This window comes from Drosophila ficusphila, unplaced genomic scaffold, assembly GCF_018152265.1.
Source record: "Drosophila ficusphila isolate 14025-0441.05 unplaced genomic scaffold, ASM1815226v1 contig_791, whole genome shotgun sequence".
Classification (NCBI taxonomy): Eukaryota; Metazoa; Arthropoda; class Insecta; order Diptera; family Drosophilidae; genus Drosophila; species Drosophila ficusphila.
In genome coordinates this window covers 23,206,819-23,230,292 of record NW_025064737.1, presented here as the reverse complement: position 1 = coordinate 23,230,292, position 23,474 = coordinate 23,206,819, and the positions used below count along the sequence as shown (strand labels likewise).

Sequence of the window (23,474 nt, the reverse complement as noted above, 5' to 3'; positions counted from 1 at the left end):
ATTGAAAACGCCCGGCGTTCGTTTGGTTCAGTTTGGTTCGGTTCGGATCGGTTTGGTTTGCTTTTTTCGACTGTCGCCCGTTCGCTTTGAGTGATGCAAGCTGAGGAAATCAAAATCTCGCCTGCCCGAAAACGAAAACGATGGAAAACACACACACACACACACATGCAGATAGAAACAATGGGGAAAAAGGAAAAGCGGAATGGAAATGGAATCGCTGAATTGTTGTTTACCCTGCACTTTCCACTCATCGAAGCGTCGAGCGTGGATTTTTGTGGCAAATCTTAATTAAATGCATAATTCGTATTTATTATTCAAATGCTTTTGATTTATGCAAAGCGCCCCGTCGCCGCGTCCATAAATATTAATTAGAATATTTTTACTTTCGGCGAATATGGAGAGGAATTTGCATGCCATCGATTCGAAATTAAATAACCATTACGGCCAAGTGGTCATAATTGCGGAGAGAGTGGTTAAATTTCGCAAACAGTGTCCATATCCTCGTCCTTTCTGCGGTCACCGTTTGTGTGTGTGAGTGTGTGTGTGTGTGTTAGTGCAGTTAAAAAGTGCTCGTATCCCTTTTGAATAAATTAATGTCAAAAGTACTTTGGCTTTTGATTTTGATTGATGATTGTGTGCCTCAAAGCTCCGACCACCGGAGCCCGGCAGAAAAGGCAGCCAACTCTGGCAACAAAGCCAAAGCTAACCACTTGGCCGGGACGATGAGCCCGGGTCTGAAGTGCCCACCCGCCATCCTGGATGCCAATCCCTCTCGCCAGGACGAGGGGCCCAAAGAGACCGAGAGACAGAGGGACTGAGAACCCGAGAGCCTGTGCGTGTGTGCATAGAAATTACGCATAAATAACCAGCCATGAGAAAGCCCGACTTCCGCCCAAAGCCACCGCACCACGCCCCCCGCCCACTCCGCTCCTTCCATTGCTTCCCAAACTGTCTGCTGCAGCTTTTGAAAGCGGCTGCATCATCATCTTTGTCATCAGGCCCGCTGCATCGTTGACAACGCCAATCCGCAGTCAATGACAGCCAGCCTTGGCTCCTCCTGCCTTTCTGACATGGCCCAAACAGGACATGGGATCAGCCAGGACACACAGCAAACAAATATTAGCAGTCCAACTTCCTAATTATAATAATTATGATGTTAAATGGGGAAAAGCTTGGGTAGTTGCCTAAGTCATAAATCTACCTTTAAATAAATATGCAGGCTGTAGGAAATAAGCATTCAGACGTTTATATGTGAGCATTTTTTGAAGAATTTAGAAAAGTCAACTAGCTTCTCCTAGGAGAATTATATTTATTTAATTTAATTCTTATTATTTTAGTTCATTTTTTGCCTGTGTAATCATGTGCCAAACGCACGTGCGTGGTCGCATTATGATGCCGGAAATCGGGATGAGAATGGGTGAAGTCGGGCGGAATGCGGATGTGGATGTTGATGTTGATGTGGATGAGGCGCTGCTTTTGTCCCTGCCACAGACGCATCAATCAGCTGTGTGCCTTGCCTTCGATGATACAAAATCATGCGAAAGTTCGAGTTGCCATTGCCATTGCCTTTGGCTCTGCCTTTGTTTCTTCCCGTTCATTTTCCTGTTCTTGTTGTTGCTGTTACTCATTTTTTTTTTTGAGCCCAGCCTGGGCGTGGCCATGTAATCAATTACGTGGCTTCATTAATCATGCAAATACCAGCAGGAACAGCAGCCACACAGAGCAGAGAAACTGAAACAAGAGCAGTATTGCCATTATTGATTTTGTCAAGCGTGCGGCTGCTTATCAGCTAGCTGACGTCAAAGTCTCCAGCGTTCTGCTTAAAATTAATACATTTTTCCACCAGCCAAAGCCACAGGACAACAACGACAGTCAGTCAGTTAGTCAGTTAGTCTGATAGTCAGTCGAAGGGAGAGAGATATTTTCCAGGGATACCGGACTTATCGGAGACATCCATTGTTGTTGTACCGAACATATTTGCATAATTTCCTCGGCTCAGCTTCGTTTTGACAGGGCCGTCTCCACTCTATGTGGCATATTCAAGGTTAATTTGTTTCGGCAAACAAACTTTGACTGCGCCCCCAAGTATGCTAATATTTTACAGAGCCTTCTGGCTCTCTGGGTTTTCAATTTGCCTTCGACTGGCATTTTATTTGCGAAAATATTGAGGCACTCATAATGAAGTTTCATGGCGTATGCAGACACGCATTAAACGCACTCACACGCCGCCACACACGAGCCTCTTTACCCGGATTGTGGCAGGAATCGCTGGGGACTCGACGAGAGTCCTGCGAACTGGGTGGGAGTCCCGGGCGAACTGGGAGTCCTGGGAGAGCTGGGGGGACTCCCCAGCATCCGGGAGGGGATGCATTAAAAATGAAAGCCTTTGGAATTCGCTTGTTAAATAAAATTTTATGTAAATGATTGAATGAAAGCCGCTCGCGCGAGCTCTGAATGCTGTCGTTAAAATGCTTTTCAGGCCCTTTTGTTGTAATTGATTTTGCTTTCAATTGCGCTGCACGGAGTGAAGCTCTTGAAAAGCCGTTTAACGTCGAGTGCTGGCAAATCCATTCAGTTGCACATGTCGCCGGTGTTTGCCCGACAATTCCTTAACCGCTTTTGCCTGTTTCATTAGACTGCCAACTTTTCCCGTCGTTGCCCGTCGCTAGGTTAAAAGCATTTAAGTCCTGCGGCCATTCTCGCGCTCCTGTTTCCTGTTGCGCGTGTTTTGCATTTTGTTACCTTAGTCGCTCTGTCGCTCTCCGTTCCTTTTTTTCGGCTGCCTCCTGCTAAGTCCTTTTTATGCGTCTTAAAAATGCAAATTTACGCTGACATTTACTGGGGGGAGCAGAACCGAGAGAGCGAGTGGCGGTCGCTAGTTAAGTGTCCACCGCTAATTATGTGCAGCCCGCCAAGTGCTCGCTGAGCCTTCTTATCTGCCCGGCCAACTTACCCGTACACGCAGTTGAGTGTCGGGTTTTACGACTCGGTAATCTCCGGCCCTAAATTCCCAATGATGTGAGCGGCAGTCAAGTCGCTGGAGCGACAGTTGTCATAAATATGCACATACATAATGCATGCCATCTAGCACATAATAACCACATAGTTGCAGAGAGAAAAAATGTATTTCCATCAGCATATCAGAAATAAATAACAAAACTATGGACAAATATATTTATGAGATAAAGAAAGCTCCTACAAACCCAAGTTCTTATTAAATTTTCTTTAGAAACAAATCCACTAAAGTGAAAGAAAAGCTCAGACAATGTAATAATTCCACAAGATAATATTTACCCAGCGCATCAAGCTTGAACACTCTTTAAATATTTATTTCTGTGTAGCAGTAAGTACTTCTGCCGAATTTGTGCTGCCAGCATGTAGATTCTTCTTCTGGCTAATGCGATTTTTGTAAATTGACAGCTACGTGACAGTGCTTACGACTTTAATGACAAGAAAACAACATGCGCAGCGAATGAAGGCGAGGGATGGATGGACGGACGGCTCTTCGTCGATGACAAGTGGCAATATTTTATGCGTGAAAAGGGGAAAACGGGTGAAAGGGGAGCGACTTCCCACAGAGATCAGCAGGCCGGGCTCAGACGGCCATAAGCTAATGCGATGTGGGAGCCAGAACATGTGTGCCTCACATGCAATTTCGGCTTTCTCACAATCAGCAGCATTGACATTTGACATTCCGATCGGGCTTTGCCTTTGACAGGCGAAAATGCGGAGCAAATTGTGGATATGCAAGTGCAGTTCTCCCCCAATTTCCCCACCACTTCCAGAGATGATAAATTGAAAACTCATAAATTATGTCAAATTATGGCGAAGCGGGGAGAAAGTCCGCACCCGCATCGCCACCCATTTCTGGGTTATCTTATTCTTCGCGCTGATGACGTCGTCTGCGGTGGACAGTCGGTGTCAACTTCAAGCTCGTTGCTCATTTTGTCAGTTGAGTGGAAACAGTCCTGACATTTATTAACATTTTTCCCCGACTGGCAGCCGGCAATTAAATATGGCCATTTTTTATGGTATTTATTAAAGCTCAGCGCGTAGGTAGCGAGAAAAAACATAAATCATCTTTATTCCATCCCTGCGTATTTATTTGTTATATGTACGTACTTGTGGGCCACACAGCATCGTTTCCTAACTGCCGGGCAATACGATTTGAAAATCATTTAAAAAGACCATCCGACCGGAGACTGTGTAAGATCTGAAGAGGACCTCGGCCATAACTCAATGTCAATTTGAGCCAGAGCAGACTTTTGTGGCCAGGCAACCGCAAGCCGATTGAGCAAGATGAAGTTTAGTTTCCTGGCCCAAGTGCGCTCGCCTTGACCAAAATGGAATCAAAATATATTTGGTATTTAAAATGACGAGCGGTGGTCGGTGGCCCCCAATCCCCAATCCCCAGCTTCGCCCACAGATTCGGCTACATGTGTATCCGCATCTTGTGGATTTGGGATTGGAAGACTGTTTAGCACGTTGCCACGCTGCCAGAGTCGTGTGTTTTATTTTCGGAAAATGGAAATTGTATTATGTAAAACATGCTCCGATTCACAGGCACCACAGATGTCTCTTTCTGCTGTAACTCGTAGATACTGGTATTTTTGCTTTGCTTTTGGTTGCCAGTTGTTTCTCTGGCAGCATTTTTGCGGCTGATGCTAATTTTGATTTATTTAAATATTGTTTTATTTCCCTGAACTGATTTTCAGGCATTTGTTTTGCTTTGTTGAAGTGTTTGCATTCCGTCTGCTGGTCAGTATTTTTTCTGTGCAAATCAAATTGTTTTTAATGTGTTTGCTGTCTTTGCACTTGAAAGCGCTGTGGCGAATTTGTATAAATAAATATTTTGTCAGAGGAGCGCCAACGCCCCAACCATTCCGCCGGAGAGCAGGATTCGGCATCAAAGGAGGCCGTAGAATTCCGGAAACCCTGGGGAATATGCCGCAGAAATCCCTTTGGAGCCGATTGCATTTGTAAATTCTGGAGAAATATCTCCAGACAAGACATTTTGTCTGGCTTTGACTGACGCTGGAGGTTCTATATTTATCACAGACAGCCCCGATTTATGTTCGCCAGCGCTGCAGTGACAATTCAACGGCCGCAGAGGCCCTCGGCCATATATTCCGGAATGCCGATTCTTTAATAACCATCGACGCCCTTATCGGCCCTGATTTAATGCACTGAAAGTTATAAATTAATTTAAAAGGCACGCACGCACACGTTATCCAAGTAAATTTATGAAATTTTAAATGCGTCAAAATGTATGCAATAATAATTGTTAATGCATCACGCGCCATATGATGCAGCAGCTAAAGTTTGTACGGAATTTAAAATGCCTTGTTTGAGCGAATGCTGTAATTAATTGAAAACTGTTTATAAAACGCGAGCCATATGGAATTTTTTGTTTTTCCTTCTCGCGCATAAATTGAACGTTTAATTATGCGATGCTACGTGTGTGGCTGTGTGTGTGTGTGTGTGGATAGTAAAGTGTTTTTGTGTGTGTTGGGTTATTATGCAAATTATTTATTGTGTGAATGAAATGTAAATTTTTAATTGATTTAAAAAAAAAGGACCGCTTGAATCCCTCGTCCCGAAACTCGGTCACATGTCAGCTCACGCGATTTTTGCCTCCATTTGCTAGTTGCCATTTTCCGGTAGTTTTCCCGTGTGGCAGTCGGCGGAGTGCGGAAAAGGGGGCGTGGCATGCTGTCAGGGCAGTAATAGTAACTCTAACTGTGACTGCACCGAAACTGTTGACATTCACGCACAAATTGGATTTACTAACGAGTTGGCTTTGGCCGCGTTGACGGTCGCCTGCTGTTTGTCACTTTTGGCACTTTTGTTATCGTATACCCAGCCCCAAAAACAAGAAGAAAAAAAGCCCGGGGAAATGCGAAAAAAAGGGAGAGGAGAGGGCAAGCGCGGAGCTTTCGCGCCTGTTATTTATGGCTTCGATTATCCCCGCACACAATGGGCCAACAAAGGAGCGGGGAAAGTGTTTGCCCTAAGCAAACCCAGTGGAAAACGGCTTGGCAACGGTTCGAAGCTGGCAATAAAACAAAACGCACACGCGTCCCATTCACTAGGCACTCGATGGTTGCCGAAGGGGAGAGGGGCGGTTGGAGGCGGAAGGGAAAGCTCCTATGGTCGGGGCACAATTCGGGAATTTTCCGGGGGTCAAAGGCAGAACAAGAGCATCGAAATCACAGAAGCAGCACAAGGACACGCCGAAAGAGGCTTTGCGTATTTTCAATAGTTGCCATTGTATACACACGGAACAATCGCTGGGGGGATTTTCGGGGGGTTCGCAGTGCTCAATGGTTACACAGTTGCGGCGAAAGCAATGTATGCTAATAGAAAACCTATACCTATTTGATATGTAAATCATGTTAGTGCAGTCAATATGAATCGATGTTTTTCTAAGATAAACTTTGATAAAATACAATCAAAATACATAAATTAAAATTAAGTACTTTATAGTTGGTAAATTATTATTCATTTCAAATCCATTTATTGCTATTATTGTGCCCGCAACTGTATTTACGCATATGCGTAGGGGAAAATCTGTGTGCTGATTTCAACGTTTGAATTATGATTTTCATGGGGCGAACTTTTAGTTTGATTTTTGCCATCGTTTCGTCGCTTTTGTCACTGAGGATGTCGCCGGGGTTTTTGGCTTCGGTTGTGGTTTTGATTTCGGTTCGTATTCCGCCGTTTGCCATTCACCATTCGCTGTTTTTGGGTCTACGGACAAAATTTATATTCGCCACTAATGCGGGCACTTAAACTACACAAACAAAATGGCTTCGCTGGCTTTCCCCCTTTTCCCCACTCTCTCTCTCCCTCACTTCCTCTCTCTTTCTTCTGCTGCTGGTTTTCCCTGTGGTTCCCTAGGCCGCTGGAGACTTTTAGCCGGGGCCATGCGAAAATGACTGAAATCGTATCGAAAATAAAAGGTCACTTTTGGGATCAATTCAAAAGGAATTGCCGCATTCAAATCGCTTCGAGGCACTTGTGAAAACACATCGAGTATGTGAGTGGGAAAGAGAAAGGCAGAGGGGGCAGAGCGAGACAGCCTCTTGTGTATACAGATGCGAGGGATGCGAAGGATGTGGCTGCTGCCATAGATATTCAAACTAAATGGCGTCATCCATAACATGAATACATGTGTGTGTTTCTGTGTGTGTGTGTGTATGGTGTGTGTATGTTGTTTCCCTGCTGACTGTCGATAGGAAATGAATTTTAATGATTGCCCCCGAAAAACTTTGGCCATAGCTAGATGGCTTGTTTGTCCCGGCGAAAAGTCCTTGCCACGCAGGATGGGCAGCCAATGCCAAAACCAACAGCATATCGCCGCCTGATTGCTTGTTGTTCTTGCGCAGACAGTCGAAAAGTTTGCACATTAAACTGTTTATTTTAAGTAGCCGATAACTGAGAGCGGGCTGTGTAATCTAGCCGCCACTGGATTTATCCGCCCACCGCCCACCGCCCATATGCCTGACCCCTCGATCTGCTGGAAAAGGGACTGGCGAGAGGGGGCGTGGCGGAAAATGCAAACAATTTTCCATGATGCGGCACGTGCTACGCCTCAGCCATTTCACTCATGCATCTTGCCGCCTCTCAGCTGCTGGCAACATGTCAAGAATCCGCGATTCCAATGCCCCCAGCTCGATTTATTTCTGGCCCGCGGGCTAATTAAAAACGCTGCTCTTTCGACTCTCGAATCTAGAATGCCATATGCAAATGCATTTGTGTCATTCGCTATTCATGACTATTAATTAAATAGCCAAGTAAATATTTCTCCGACATACTTGGATAGACACTCGCTGCTCCGAGTACTTTTCCCCTCGGAAAAGTGGAAATGACTATGGGTATCTTACCCCCGACCAGAGTCTATAATTGGTTTTGGCTTTTCCGAGAAGGGTCCCTTGCCCCCGACACGATTTCTCAGCGCACCCCTTCTGCTCTCAATTTACTTTTAATTTGATTTCTCAGCGCTTGGCGCTTTGTTTATTTTTCTAATTAATACGAAAACAAGTTGCAAGTTGTTCTGTTGGCCAGCAGCCAGGTGTCCTCCTTCCCCTTCCCCTCCCCCCACTCCCACTCTCCCATTCCCAGAACACTAGATCAGTCCATCACACGACGGATTCCCAGTGGGATAAGTGGATTAACACGGCTCGCACTACCAGTTTTCCGTCGATATGTACAACTATATAGAACTTATACGGGAAAGTTTAACGCCGCTTTAAGAAGGCATAATTAATTAGTTATGGGCGAAAGTCGGGGGTTGTGATGTGGTGTGTGCTTTTTGCCGGCGACCTTATCTCTCTGTTCCGATAAGAGAATAAATAATGAAAGATAAACAAAGTCAGTCAAGGCTGAGACAAGCTAACAAAAACAAGGCCAAAAGGACATCTGGGCTCTGTCGTGGGCGGGTTAAACGTCATGTGTTTGAATGAAACGAGCCCTGTCACGCCCCCTCAGGCCGACGCCCTTTTGTGTTGCCAGGTGACAAGCTGAAATCTTAAAGTTGACATCTGCTTCTCCGGCTCGAGAAACATTAAACCATTTGTTTACCACCCCAACCCCAATATCCTTGGCATTCCTTCGGGGGAAATTTAATTATTGGCAATGGCAAGTCGGGCAAGGACCAGCGACGAAGACTTGATAAATTAGATATTTAATTCTGCGAACAAGGGAATATAAAAATGCAAAGCCCGAGAAGCTAGCGTTTAATAATTGTTTCTCACAAAAAATTCCAACCACGAAAAGGGTTCGTCGACCGCTCCAAAAGGAGGAAAAAATTCCAACAAAACTTTGGGTTTTTCATTGAGGGCCCACACCCTTGCTGTTGGGCAAAAAGTTGGGAGCTGAAGATTATTAATTGAAGGATTAGAAGGCGTTCAAAGGGAACGCTGTGCGGCTTACTGGCCAACTAAGTTCAATTTAAATTCAAATTTCGGGATCGGGATCTGGATCGGGTCGGAATACGTGTAAATATTTTTGGCAATTTAAAACGTTTAATTTGATTGCAGCAGCTGTTAATTTAAATTGCAATAAAACTTTGCCGCTGACAAATGCTTCGACATTAATATTGGGCCAAGCTTGGGGAAATATGCGGCAGAAAATTAAAGCCAGCCGGGAGTGTATAAATAAATAAGGAATCGCCGCCTTGATTGACGGATGAGCTTAGAGTGGAATGGGGCTTTTGTGAGCCAAGTTTAGGGGCCATGGCCCAAATGAAAGTCTGCCGCAGATGCGGCACCTGTGAGCCAGGCGCATGTTGTCAAATTTAAGGTAAATTTGGTGGCAACCGCAGCCGAAGCTGCCATCGTGTGTTTACCCATTTGTTTTATTTACACAAAGCTGTCAGGGCGTTTTGGACAGGTGAGAAGAGTGAATCAGAGCCTCATATCCACCTGGCTGGCGACGAGTTTCAGATTTCCTGTGACTGACAGCCAGAAACGATGTACGAAATGGGAAATGGGGAAAGGGGGGTGTCCGTTTTTCCCACAAACTTTAGCACCCGCTCCCTGGAGGCCATATGCGTGCACTAAATTAGTCAAATGGAGTAGTTTTTTATGTAATTTCCCTTTGTGATTTCCGGACTCCACAGCAAAATTGCCCAAGGCAGCAGCAAAGAGATAAGGTATAAGGTATTAGGTGAATTCCCACAGTCCATTGTTCCTGCCTTAAAACCTTTTGTGAGTTACCACCTCGCCTCCTACTCTCCAGGGCTTTAATCAAAATTCAGGTGTCCTGGTATTAAAAATTGAATTTTAATAGGCTCTGTGTTTCTATGCCAACTCCTGTAGAATTTAAGTCGTGTTGCAAATGACATTCTCGGCTCTCTAAAGGATGGAATATTAAAAAGCTGCTATAGCAACGATTAGTTAAAATATGAGGCTTTTTCCAGAATTATTTTTGTATTTCTTTCTCGAATTTTGTTCGAGATAATTGTGAGCCTCGATTTTCTTCGTTTTGACTTAAATTTGTTTCAAACACTAAGCAAAAGGAAAGGGGCAAAGTCAGACGGAGCTCAATCAAAACAGTAATCTTTCAATGGAAGAATGAAAAATTGAAGCACAGACTAAAACACATGAATAAATTCTTATATAAGAGCACTATGTATTTCGAGAAAAGAAGACTTCTCACATAGATTGTGGTCCTTTGTTTGCCTTGGCCGACTGCCCAAAATATGAGCTTGGAATCCAGTGAGTGCGAACATCTATGGGGAAAACATAAAAAATATAAAAACATGAAAACTTCAATCAATGCAGAGGACGCATCGAGGCCAAAAGGTCAGTGCCTCTACGGCAAATATTTATTTAAACACGAGTCAAGTGAAAAAATATAACACACACACTCGCCAGCCACAAAAAAAAAGAATGAAAAAAGAGGAAAAAATCATATTAAATATTTACCCTGACCGAAGGCGAGCTCTGGGATTTGATTAAAGAATTTTTGCATGCGCCCACCTTTGCGCATTAATTTTTAATTTTCATTACACACAATGTTGCGTTGCGTCTTGCCAATTATCTTGGCGGAAAAAATCGCACAGAAAGTCCCTCGAGCGGGGCAAATAAATTAGGCCAATTATATTGAATTGTCTGATTGATTCGACTTTTGCCGGCCTAATTGCTATTTTTTTTCTCTCCGTTGTTGTGGGCGATGTTCTGCATTAATTTATGTTTTTGCACAAGACGCCGGCTGCTGATGTAATAAACGCATAAAGGATATTAATGAGCTGCTGTTTGCTTATCCTCCCCCTGAGCCCCTTGTACTGGCACTCACCCGATTTGCTTTTATTTCAGCTGAAAAGGCAACTAATTGCTTACTTACACACACACTCTTACAAACACTGAGTGCTGAAGAGGAACGGGGCCACAGAAGGAGAACTTATTGCTCATGCTGGCAGGCTCTGTTCTCACATATTTCACAAATTGCGCATACGACATGTTAAACGCCTCGCACGCACACCACGCGGCTAACACACGCTCCAAGTCACGGCCAAGTCAGCGCCGAGCGCATTATCAGGCCATAGTGGGCAGGTTGCCTTTGGCCTGGCTTCCGCCACCCTCCGACTTCTTTGTCATAATTCAACTTTTATTTATACACAGAAACAGGACACTAAGGGAAAATACAGTCGGAAATCGGGATTTCTCTTTTTGAAATGAAGTAGGAAACGTAACATAATAAGTTGAACTGGTTTGCCATTAAAATGTTTTTCAGTTTGGATTTTTTTTGGATTATAAAAAGCTGTAACTATTAAAGCGTATGCAATATCAATTAAATATGATAATACTTTTCTGTTCAGGAAAAAATATATTTCTTTTATAAAATCCCAGTAGAAAGGTATCAGATGTTTATTTTCAGTTTTAGTTCAGATCCAAACTTTATAGTTTAAGTTTAAAAGTGTACCATTTTCTCAGTGTGTTCGCTGACACACTCTGACAATGCCAGTGAAATGTTCTTTGAGTGGCGCTAAAAGTATGCCGCATGGTGTAATAACACGCGTCGACGCCGAGGAGTTGGCGCTTCTTGTGGCGCTTCTGGTGCTCCTGCTCCTGCTTCGCGCCCTTCTGCTGCTCCTTCTGCACCTTCTGCTCCTCCTGCTGCTCCTGCTAGTCCTGTTAGTCCTGTGACAGTGACAGCGGCGGTACTTACGCTTGTCAGACGCATGCTTATGATATATCACACAGTGGCACACTCGCCGGAGAAGAAGGAGCCTTTGAGCCCGCTCCCAGCTGGCCGATAAGGGGATGTCAGTTAAATTCACACTGTCTATCTGTCGCCTGCATGCGCTGACTGACGACTGCAGCTGAATTTATATTTTATATTATTTTATTTCAAAATTTATGCCATCTGCCAGCGTAAGCGGGCGCCTTCGCCATCGGAGTTATGCGTCTTTGACTTTATTGAGCATGCGAATTGCACAATGCATGAGGGAGTTCTCACTCCCAGTTTCCCCACTTCCACTTCTACTTCCATCTCCATCTTCATCTCCATTTCCACTGCCGTTCCCACACTCTGCCATATGGGAATGTTCCTCCGGTTTTTATGCCGCGTTAAATCTTGAGGAAATTGTGTCACATTATGATGAACATTTATGGCAAAGTTGAGCAGTTGCCCATAAATTTGTGAGCCCTGATGACAGGATCCCGGCATCCAGCATCCAGCATCCCGGCATTCAGGCATCCAGGCATCCAGGCATTCTGGGATCCTGGGATTCGAGAGGGTGAAGAAGCGGCCTAACGATGATGGAGTAGCTGCGGTAATTTGACAAGGCTAAAATCTGCCAAGACGGCTGATGCCTGATAGGTGGGCGGATGGAAAGCCGTAGCCGGAGCATCACCTGGCCAAGGAAACCAATCAATAGGCAAATAAGCAGGTAGACATGCCCACTGCCTGCGGCTGGCAGTTACCAAAATAGGCCGGCTTTCGGACCGGATTCGATTGGACAAACTGTGCTATTTCCGACACACAATTCCCTATAAATTGGACAACTAATTCTTTGCCGGCAAATGGCGTCCTAAGTTGGACTAACTGGGGCTTTAAGCGTCAGTAGTTGGCCATAGTTATACGATACTTGGCAGCAACAACGACTGCCAGAGAAACGAACGAACTTTTTCCGGGCAGAAAGCCCTCTTTCATTTGCCTTCTCGTGTTTCGTGTTCGCATTGGCAAACTTTTTTAATTAGCAAATCTTCCACTTGGTGTCATTAAAGTTCAGACCGGAACGTCGGAAGGCGTCACAATGCAACTGCGGAGTCGTCGGTCGGCCCTTCCCCAATTCTCCGATTCGCTCCCCAGTTAATTAAGGGGAGGGTAAGGTCAAATCATGCGAAAAAAGCCATGTTTTTGAGATTTTTTTCCTGACGACATAGTTAAAATTTATTTATTCAACCAACGGTATATTAAGGTATGACATTAGAAGAATGTTTTACCAAATTTTTACAAAAAAATATTAAAAAATGTGGCAATGGTAGCAATTGTCCGGACGTGTCGCCAAAAAAAGTTGAATTGCGGTGCCCCTCATAACTCGGTGCTGGATCATCCGAAATCAAAAAATGAAAATTCATTCGTTAGATAATAGTTCGCCCCAGGTAACGCTGTAAAGTTTTTTTGAAAATTGCAATTTTTTAATTTTTTGGAAGATTTTGAAGTGAAAAACACAATTTTTTGGGAAAAAATCGGTTAATTTTTCATTGCAAAGTCAAAATTATGAACAAAAAAAAAAAAAAAACTCGACAGCGTTACCTCGTAAAATATGTGCAGAAATAGTATTTAAAATTTCAAAAGGATCGGTGCAGTAGTTTTGAAGTTATTAGGGGCACCGACTTTGAAAATAGCGTGTTCGGCAAAATCGATTCAAAGTATTTTTATACGTGAAAATACGCCCAAATACGGTTGTTTAAAACGCTGTAACTCCGTTAGTTTGACTTTAATTGACTCAAAATTTTTACACAATGTTCTCGACATATTAATCATTCAGAAAAAAATAAAAAAAAAATATTAAAAAAAAATTTTTAAAACCTTACCCTCCCCTTAATCAGCAATAAAATATGCCAACCGAATGACACAGGCCGAAAGGCTGGAGCAGCTGACTCTTCTGGGATATATGTATATGTATACACTATATAAGTATGTATATACCCCTCAACGCAGTCAGACAGACAGGGGAACATGCGTTGCTTGTCGGAAATTTACTAATGAGCAAAGTTTGACTGTCAATAGCCCGGGTCCTCTCACCCTGGTTAATTTATGGGCAGGTAACAAGAAAAGAGGGCACAAAGAAAATATGAAACATAGATACACTGGGGAAAATAAATATCAAAGTTCCCGAAAGAAATACTATAACAAAAGAGATCAACTTCAGAGCTTATTTACTAACTTACTTCATTTCTATTATTTTGATTGAAACATACGTATCTGCAAAATTCTTTTTTCCTTTTCTAGGAACCCAAATGCACTTTTTTTTCTCACTGCCAAAACAAAAGAAAATAGGGGGTGTTACGCAAAAGGAAGAACAACACATTCGCTGGCAGTATTCCAAGTTATTATCTTTTAATCAAAAGGCATCATAAAAATTTATGAACTTTTTCGCGAGAGTTATATTTTATTTATTTACACTCCTCCATTCCGCAAGTGCATGCGTGTGTGTGTGTGTGAGTGTGTGTATGTAATGCTCATTAAAAACAGCCTAACACACACATACATGAGGAGAAAAGGAGCCAAGTTGTCGCATGGTTGCCGATACGAAATGTTGCATAATTAAGCGAGCACAGGCTTTCCAGGTGAAGGTGAAAAGTCCTGCGACCTGGATCGTCTTCACTCCATTAATGCAACACCATTGAGTTAGGAGCCAACTAGCCGTGACGCACGAGTGGCTTGCCACTGGGGTGGTGGGTGCTGAATGGTGAGTGGGGAGTGCCGCATTTCGGCTTATCAATTTCGATGCGTTGTTTAATTGTCGACACTCGTGTTGCCGCTGCTCAAACACGCAATTAAAAGGCGCAGCAGCAACATTTGGCTAGGTGATAAAGCGGCACTCAGCGAGGGCTCGATTTTATGGGTCGCCATTCGGGGGTTAAGGGATGAGGGGAGATGAGGAGATGAGGGGTCTGGTCATAATAGGGGGTGGGAAGGTCGTCGTGGCTCAGCTGAGACCGGGCACATAAATCCACTGCCTTAATTACGCGTCTCACATCGAAACGCACCATTAATCACACTTCATCGATGCGATGGCCACATAAAACAACCAATTTCGAGGAGTGTATTTCCTCCGAACTCTCCCACTCAACTCTGATTCTTAAGGACCCGAGTGCTCGATTCGACTTCTGGACTTACCCTTTTGGCCAGCTCTTTACGACCCCAATTTGCCTGACGTCCAATGTATAAAAATTTTATTAGCACTTTTCATATTTTCTGCCAAAGAGTTTTGTGGTACACTTAAATGAAATGTTTGCAGTCGTAACGGAATAAAATATATATTTAACAAAAATTTTATATTATCTTTTCCTTTCAAAAGAGAAACCTATAATGGTTTCTTTAAGTATATCTCAGACTGAATAAAACCTCTAAATTCTTAAGAGCGCTTTCGTTTTAGAATAGAATTTTTCTTTGTGCTTGCCCAGAAAAACAATCAGCACTTACTCACGTTTGGACATTTGCTTTTCTATTCACAGGATCCTATCCGACCGTCAATCCGCCGAAAAAGAAGGACCATAAAAGGGCGAATAAACATGTAAAAGCACATTAAGCGATGCTACGGACTTGATCTGAGTTTGAGTCTGAGTCACACGGACGGACATGCATTCGTAAATGTCTGCGGAAATGCTCTTTTTATGGGCCAAGAGTACATTGGCGCTTCATTAAAGCCAACGGCGGAAGCGGAAATAGCCGAGCGGCCATAACAAGGAGACGCGTGTTCATTGGCGCCAGGTTGAGCAAACTGCAGTCACTGCAACATTCTACAGCCACTCCTTTTGCACTCCTCTGCGTTTCTTTGACACTTTGGTCAAATTGAAGTTTGCCACATAAATGACGAGACGTTCTCGCGTTTGGCACAACGCACCGCAAGCACAACAAAATGACAGCCATGCAGCTTTTATTACCAACAACCGGAATACCAACAACAGCATCAACAGCAGCAACAGCAGCAGCAGCGGAACACGAAACAACAGCAATGCAAACGACATATTGGCAGCAGAAAAGCGGCAAGAGCAGAGGCAAAAGCGACAGCAACAGCATGGCCAACATGAACACACATCGAAAATCACGGACGAGATGCCCGGACAATGGGAAAGCGATTTGGGCTGTCGGCTTGACGTTGGCCCTCTTGACTTGCCTGCAGCTAAAATCGGTTTTGGCGGACGAGGAGTCGCAGGATTTTCAAAAGAACAGTGAGTACAAGCCAGCGACTGTATTACGTGTAATAACAATAACAGCTAACGATCAACGGCGGGCGGGCGGGCGTAGCTCGATTCGTCCGGCAACGAAACTCAGTTACTCCGGCGGTAACGAGCTGGTGGTTTCCCCTCAAATTATTGAAGGGAAGTCTCGCTCGTTATGGTTCGTCGGGACTTGCCCAAACAATAGAAACTGTTTAAAATTCAGCAATATTTGCCAGAAATCGAAAAGAAAATGTTGCAGAGTGAGAAGGTCTTTTTAAAATATCAAGAACTTCGAGTTTCTCTTGAGACTGTACTTTAAAAAATTAGCGATGCAAAACTTAATTCTGATCTAGATAGCTTAAGGGCAAGTTTTGTTAAAATAGAAACTAAGCTTAGAAATTCCACAAGCTCCCTTTAGGCTTAATAAATTCAAAGCATCTAAAAATAGATAGAGCAGCCATTAAAATGGTAATTAGAAAACATTGCATAATCTTGCAGCACTTTCATCTTATAATATGTGCATAACTTATGATAAGATGCCTCTTGAAGGATATTTTATCTTCAATTTAGATGCCCTTTTATCCTTAAGCCCGAATCTAGTTTTGTGCTTTGGCCAACACCTGTTCGCAATCCCATAAGCTCCCATCGCTGGCCAGTTGATTTGATCATCGGAATGTAAATCCCGAGAAAAGAGCTGAATTATGCCAAGAGGTCATCGCTTTTTCGCTCACGTCTGCACAAATCGTTCATCTTGCCAAGGCATTTTGTGCAAACTTGCAAATCATGCGACGACTGCCAAAAATCCTTATCAATGTGCGTTAGATAAAACGTGCAGAAGTTTTTTTTCCCCCAGCCGTTGGCCATCTCCTCTTCTTCTGGCCCTTGGCACATTTTTCAAAACGAACACAAAACTTGCAAGCCATGGTGCTAGGGCGTCAGCACTTTTGGCCAAACAACTTTATAATTTGCGAGGTCGAGGATGTGCCGGTTCGGGTCTGCTCCTCCTCCGTTCAGCTCGAGAAAACCCAATCCGAAGGTGATGGAACTGGTGGTGCCTTGTGCTTTTTACGAGCCTCTCAACTCTCCGCTCTCAACTGGTTGTTGTTGCAAGTAGTTCTGCGCTTCTCCGCTGGTAACCTTGGGGCAAATCTCATTTCCCCAGCGTCTGATTCCCCGCCCGACTCCCACTTTCCCACTTTCTGTCCGCCGGCCAGTCGACAAAAACAAATCATAATTCGGCATCGACATCAGCATATTTTCCTTTTGGGGTCGTCTGCGTGTCGGCTTCCTTTGTTGCCTCACAGATCCCGGGGATGAGATGAGATGGCTTGGGTTGGGATTCGGGTTGGATTGGGTAGGGTTCGTGTGCCAAAGGCGGCTGAAATTTATGACAGGATTTGCCGAAATCGAGACACATTTTCCAGCATTTTCTATTTCGCCGCCGTTTGTCGTCGAGCCCATCGATGCATGGGATTTTGTAGTAAATTGAATTTCGATACTCGGATTTAGACGTTCTCCGACTTGGGCGTCATGGCCGTTTGGCTTTTGTCTGAGCATCCCGAGCATTAAATTTAATTACGTTTGCCGCTTTATTAGCGGCAATCCAGCTCGGCTCCAGTTTCCACTTCGCATTTGCATGGCTGCTAGAAGGCGCTTTCCCAGCGCTTTCCCGGCGCTTTCCTCACTCAAGTGTTCTTGGCTCGTGTGCTATTGATCCGGCTAAAGGCATTTCGGTATGTATCGGCGGCTTTTCCCCGCCGCCGGCTGCACATTTGGCCAAAACTCACACAAACAGCACTGGTGACGCCTTAAGTGGAATCCAAATGTGCTGCGTATCGTTGGCACATAAACAACTCCCTGGCACATCGCGTGTGTTTTTTGTCGGGGGGAGAAAAGCAAAGCAGCCAGGAGATATGGCTTCCCTTTTGTCGCATGAATATTTTCATCATAATCGTCGCTATTTTTATGTTCCTGCCAACGCTACAGCAACAACTGCACGGGGAAAAAATAGATCTAAAATTGGAAACTCTGTGGCTTTAATTGGTGTTTATTTGGGATGACAACTTAAGTTTCTATTAGATTTTGATTTATTAAAAGTAGTTATCAAACATACATTGTGAATGAATTATTTCTTTAAAGCCTTAAGTTTTTAAGTTTTCTTTTTTCCGAGTGTTAGGAAATAAAAATGTTTTTGGCATTAGGGGGATTTATTTGCCGGCAGTGCTGGTGGTGTGTGTTCCATGCAAATCTCTTGCTGTGCTCCTGCTGCTTTTTCCTTTTTCCATTGGCCTTGGCTTTGCTCTGATGGGCAATCAACACGCTCGCTGAAATATATTCATATGTGCGTTTACACCGAGAAACACCCAGAATGAACCACCCCAAGGACAGGGGGCGTGGCTGTTTAGATCACAGGCGGCGTCACTAAGCGCCCATTCGATTGCAGTGAAAACAGCAAAAGAACTTTTACAACAACTACAACGGCAATCCACTCCACTCCACTCCACCACGTTCCTGTTCTTCACTCTCGCCTCATCAGCGCATCGTTTGTGTTGTAAATTGATTTTTTGTTAATTTTTATGAACTTCAAAGGAAAAACAGCAGCAGAGCAGCAGCAGCAGAAGAAGGGTGCAGCACATGTGCACCGAAACCATCCACCATTCGACGGCAGAAGAAGCGTGGAAAAATTTCACAAATACATATTTCCATATATATTTTATTTATAAACACGCGCGCGTTCGCAGTGTCAAAACAGCGTCATAAGCGCTGCCAGGCGATCAGAATGGATGCCCCACCATGTGGAGTGGTGCAGCGTGGATGGGGATTCCTAGCGGTGCATGTGGGTCTCGATATGGATGAGATGGCGATGGAGGTGGAGGACGCGATGGAGATGGAGGTGCTGCACAAACGGCAGAAGCGCCACAAGTCAAGTGCAGCATTGGCGCAGGCAAATGAAAATTTCGTTGCATTTTGTATCTCTGAAGTTGCGACGCGTCGCAGCAAGATGCAAAGTTCAATTTCACATGTGGAAAATAACAGTGGGTACAACACAGCACAAAAAAATAAAGGGAGCTCAAAAATACAACAGAGGAAGCACATGTCACACTGCAGAACGTGTGTGCGGTGGAAATGGATGGGGTGTTGGATGGAAAAGCGGGGGGAAACACTGGGGGGAAAAACCGGGGAACCGGGACCTGCAATGTTCGAGCAACTGGCTTGACAGACGGCAGCGACACGAGAGTGGAAAATAAATGGATGCTGCGGGAAAAGCAGAGAGTGCCGGAAGGGAAAAGCGCAGCACGATAGATGGAATGCCAGGGAGAAAGAATGTCCAGCCAGGTAAAGCACCATTGCGATACAACCAAAGGTGGAGCACACTCAAACATGCATATCTCCCGAATACCACCAGAGTGGAATCCAAGTGTTTTAAATATTATTTACCTTTACGGGGTTCCAATACATCCGCACACCCATGCTAGGAATTTTTTAAAAATTTAGCAATTATGTAGCTAGCAGCACAGTAAGAGGTTCTGCACAGCAAGATAAAATGCATTTCAAATTTCCTAAATTTGTATCAAAAAAATTCAAAGCCTAAAAAGATTATTAAAACGCACAATTTCGTACCGTTTACAACGAGCAAATAAGAAGCAAAGAAAAATCAATAGCCAAAGCCATGAACAAGATTAAGGCCATTAAATAAAAACAATGTAATATCAAGATCTGGGAACTCTTTTTTATAAACACACTTTCTTTTGTTCGTTGTAGCTTAAAGTTTTATGTCCTTCCATGCTTTTCCTCTCACTGTCAAATTAAAAGTAAAAAAGTTTCATTAAAAAGCAGAAGAATAACACATTTCGAATCACAAAAGTGCAGGCCGGCGGATCGATATGTTGACATTATATTGAGAAAAACTTGCTCTTAAAACTAGCGTTGAGTGGGAAACTCCTGGCTCCATTGTTCGCCGCAACAAAGGCGAGTGGTCCGAGTATGGGGATGAAAGATAGGGGATTGGGACATGTGTAGTATCTGAAGATCTGAAGACAATGACAATTCCCGGGGCAGAATCTGTTCGCCCGCTCCATTCTTTTCAGCATGTTACCCAGACACATTTCCCATTTTCTCCGGTCTTAATTTTCTTTTGCACTCCCCCACATCGCCACGTCGCACATCTCCTTCCCCTTCCCCATCCCCTTCCCCTTTCCCGGACACAGAGTGTTTCTCATAAATATTATTGCATTTTCGCATCTCCTGCTCTTGTTTATGAACTGCACTTTTCCCTGCCGCCCCACCCACTTTTCCTCCCCGAAAAGCTTTCAACTCGAGTTGATTCAACACAACTCGAACAACTTGAACTGGACGCAACAAAAGCGCTGGCAATAGCCACTTCCTGTTTAGCGCGAAATTTCAATTATGAGCAAACACGACCACGCCCACCGCCCACGCTCCAAAAACGAATAGATAAAGTAATATGCACAAGTTTCCGTTTTCTTTATTAAACAGAAGAAATCACTTTTGGCCCATTTTCATGGGCATCGGGGCGTGCACTTCTGCAGATGTTTCATTTCTGGTGGGAAAAGCGGAGCGCTGAAAATGTTTTCTCCACGCACCATCCATTCAAATATTCTATATACTATATATATATATATAGGGATAGCTACGAATGTGTGTTTGTATTCACAGTTATAAGTTACTACGCCCGCTGACTACTCAAACGTGACTGGCCAAAGTTTTTCAATAAACTTTAACAAGAAAACATTAAAAAGCCACAACGTTGGCGCATTTCCATTTCCAGTGGCTCAGCGACGAGCAGCCAAGAAGTCAAAGCTCCAACTCCATAAAAGCGGCAAATAGTTGTGTGAAAAGGCAGTTGCCCCATCCTTTTTCTGGTAGCGAGGATCCTCTTTGTGCGTTTGCCACACTCTTTTCCCCGGGAGGCGGCGAGTTCGCATATAAATTTCAAATAAAAAGCAAATCTACGGAACTTCTTCTTGGCCAGCTTCGGTGTCAGCTGGTGCCGGTCTAGCTGTTCGGCTTTATGCTCCACCTACACAGAAAATAAAGTTCTTAAATCAGACTTAGATTTGTAGCGGCTTCAAGGTTAAATCAGTAAACAAAAAATATTTATCACTTTTCAGCAGATGAATAAATTTATTGGTATAGAAAATGATGTAGTTTTTCCCAGAAAATCTCTCTAATGACTGATATCAAATTCATTCTAGTTGAAATAGAGTTATAAAAACCAATATTTTTTGCCGTGTGAGGATGCTACATCACCAGGTTTGGGATGATGCCACCCGCGAGGCTGCTGATGGCTGCCAGTGCCGCATTACGCGGCAGCGGAATGAAATAAATATCATTTTATGACTTTTTAACTTGTTTCTCTCGCTCGAGCTTCCCTTTTTAGATGCCTTTAACAAGCGCAATAAATGCAACACTAAGGCGGCATGGAAGGGATGGATGGAAAGGGGGAAAGGAGAACCGCCGGAGGGTCCCTATAAAGTCAGAGAGGGGAAGGGAGGGAAGGGGGTGTAAGATCTGGCACTTGCAGCTGCTGTTGGCCAGCTTTTATGGCCCGCAACTTCCCTTTTGTTGCTGGTATTTTTAGCTGCTCAACGCATTTGCATTTTGCACTTGATTGAGTACCCGGCGAACTCCTCATTTCCCGCCTTTTTTGCCCCCGATGTTTTCCCCACCCGAGATTTCCCGGGCCATGAGTAATGCTTCCGTTAATCAGCACTTTGCCACCACCACTTGGCGTGTTTGTTAGTCAGCCGAAAGTCAAAAGGTGCAAATCAGTTAACGTTTGGCATCGACAACATCGCTTGGCCCTTTGCACTCTGTCCTTTTGGCCTTCCGCTTCACTTCACACCGAAATTAACCCTTCGGGGGCACGGTTTCGTTTCGTTAGTCATAAAAAATTCAATTTTATGAGCGCTTTTATTTGTCCACTCCCCAGCTTTGTCTGCCCAATTCGCAGCGGGTGGCAATGGGTGGAAATGGTGGCAGTTGGGCGACTATAGTTACTTTTAAAAGTACCACTTGCGAAAAAATGGGAATATGCCATAAAAATAAAAATACAATTAAATACTTTGCCTTTTTTGGGCAGTTTTCTTAATCTGGCAATTACTTTTACTTTAAACGATTACCCTTATCACAAAAATGTGTCGCTTTTCATTAAAGCAGCCATTACGGAGCATTACTTTAATCGTTTTTGCTGTACTTTAACCTTCGAAAACTCTCTCCTTTTGTCAAAACTTTAACAGTAAATATCGTTTAAGGTAATTAATACAATTTTGAGAATGTGTAAGCAGGATAACATTTTTCAACACCCAATACTGTCAATGGATATCAAAAACTGCAAAAGTTGTTTTAACCACAAAGTGCTTATATGTTAAAGTATTAAAATGAATCTTGAAGCGCACTTGAAATGTGATAAAATGTATTTTAATATGTCAAAAAAGATCGAGTTAAAACAAATAAATAAAGAATTTATTCAACTTAATTTCCCAATGTGAGGCTTTAATCTTAAAGGCTGCCTTTGAACTGCTCTTAAAGCTAAAGTGATTCTCACGTTTGCCTTTGTAATCAGGTCTAGTCCCTTGTCTGGGTAATTCCACCTAATCCCCAGCCGATTAATATTGTATTGTGTCTGGTGAATCACGCAATCGCCAGGACACCCTTCGACCGGCCCTTCCTGACAATGCATCCTTCGGAGGCGACGCTCGAGTGCACACCTCTAGCCGGAGGTCCTTGGAGGTGGTGGTGTGAGAATTTGTAATTTTTATCGCCGCTGGGCACGCGTTTTGTGGGCGGAATGGGTCTGGCCTTTGTTCGATGGGATCCAAAGTCAGGGGGGATAGGGAGGGGGCCCTATGTTTATGTTTGGACAACACGCCTTTATGATTTCTGTTTGATTGCCGCCGCCGACGAGGATGACGATGACCGGCCAGCAGTAAACGCCATTAGTCACACATTGTGGAAAGGGGATCGCTCGTTCTGGCGTTCAAGTGGAAAATTGAATTTATCACTTGAACATGCCAAGCCAACGTTTGTATTCACCCACCGCCCTCCGCCCATCGCCCTTTGACTTTCTGTTTTGTACTTCTCGGTGATTTTTTCCTGGCTAATTTGCGCTGGAAATTCCGTTCCGATTGTGAAAAGGGCAAATCTATGTGAGACACGTAATCAACTCGTTTGTGAATACTTTACAACGACCCAGGGCCACTCCCCATTCATTTGTCTCTTGTTTTGCAACATTTTCCACTTGGCGGCTTTTCGATTCGTTTTGCTGCCGTTTTGTTCAACCCTTTGACTTGGACATTTTCCGCCCAATGGTTAATTGAAAATTAGTCAAGTGGGCGGGTCCGTTGACGGAAGGGGCGTGGCCGGGCGACTGCAATTTGGGTAATTTGCATTTTTATTAAATTTTAATTTACCGTCAGTTCGGCTCTCGGCAAGTCGTGTGCCGCGGTGATTAGTCGCTGGATTTGCATAAAACGCTGCCATAAATTGTTGCAAATTGAAAATGGCACAAAATAGAGCGATACAGCTGTGGAAACACAACTGCCATAAATT

At 43.9% G+C, this 23,474-nt stretch overlaps 1 protein-coding gene across 4 annotated transcripts in view; it reads left to right on the top strand.

The window, feature by feature from the left end:
• LOC108088433 (nephrin) overlaps positions 1 to 23,474 on the top strand; it is a 68,043-nt gene that overhangs the window by 4,462 nt on the left and 40,107 nt on the right. For all 4 annotated transcript variants that reach the window (XM_017186204.2, XM_017186203.2, XM_017186202.2 and 1 more), the window contains exon 2: positions 15,195 to 15,911. In XM_017186204.2, coding sequence (XP_017041693.1) covers positions 15,599 to 15,911 — 313 coding nt within the window. In that variant the 5' untranslated portion in view covers positions 15,195 to 15,598. The remainder of the gene's footprint in view (positions 1 to 15,194; positions 15,912 to 23,474) is intronic.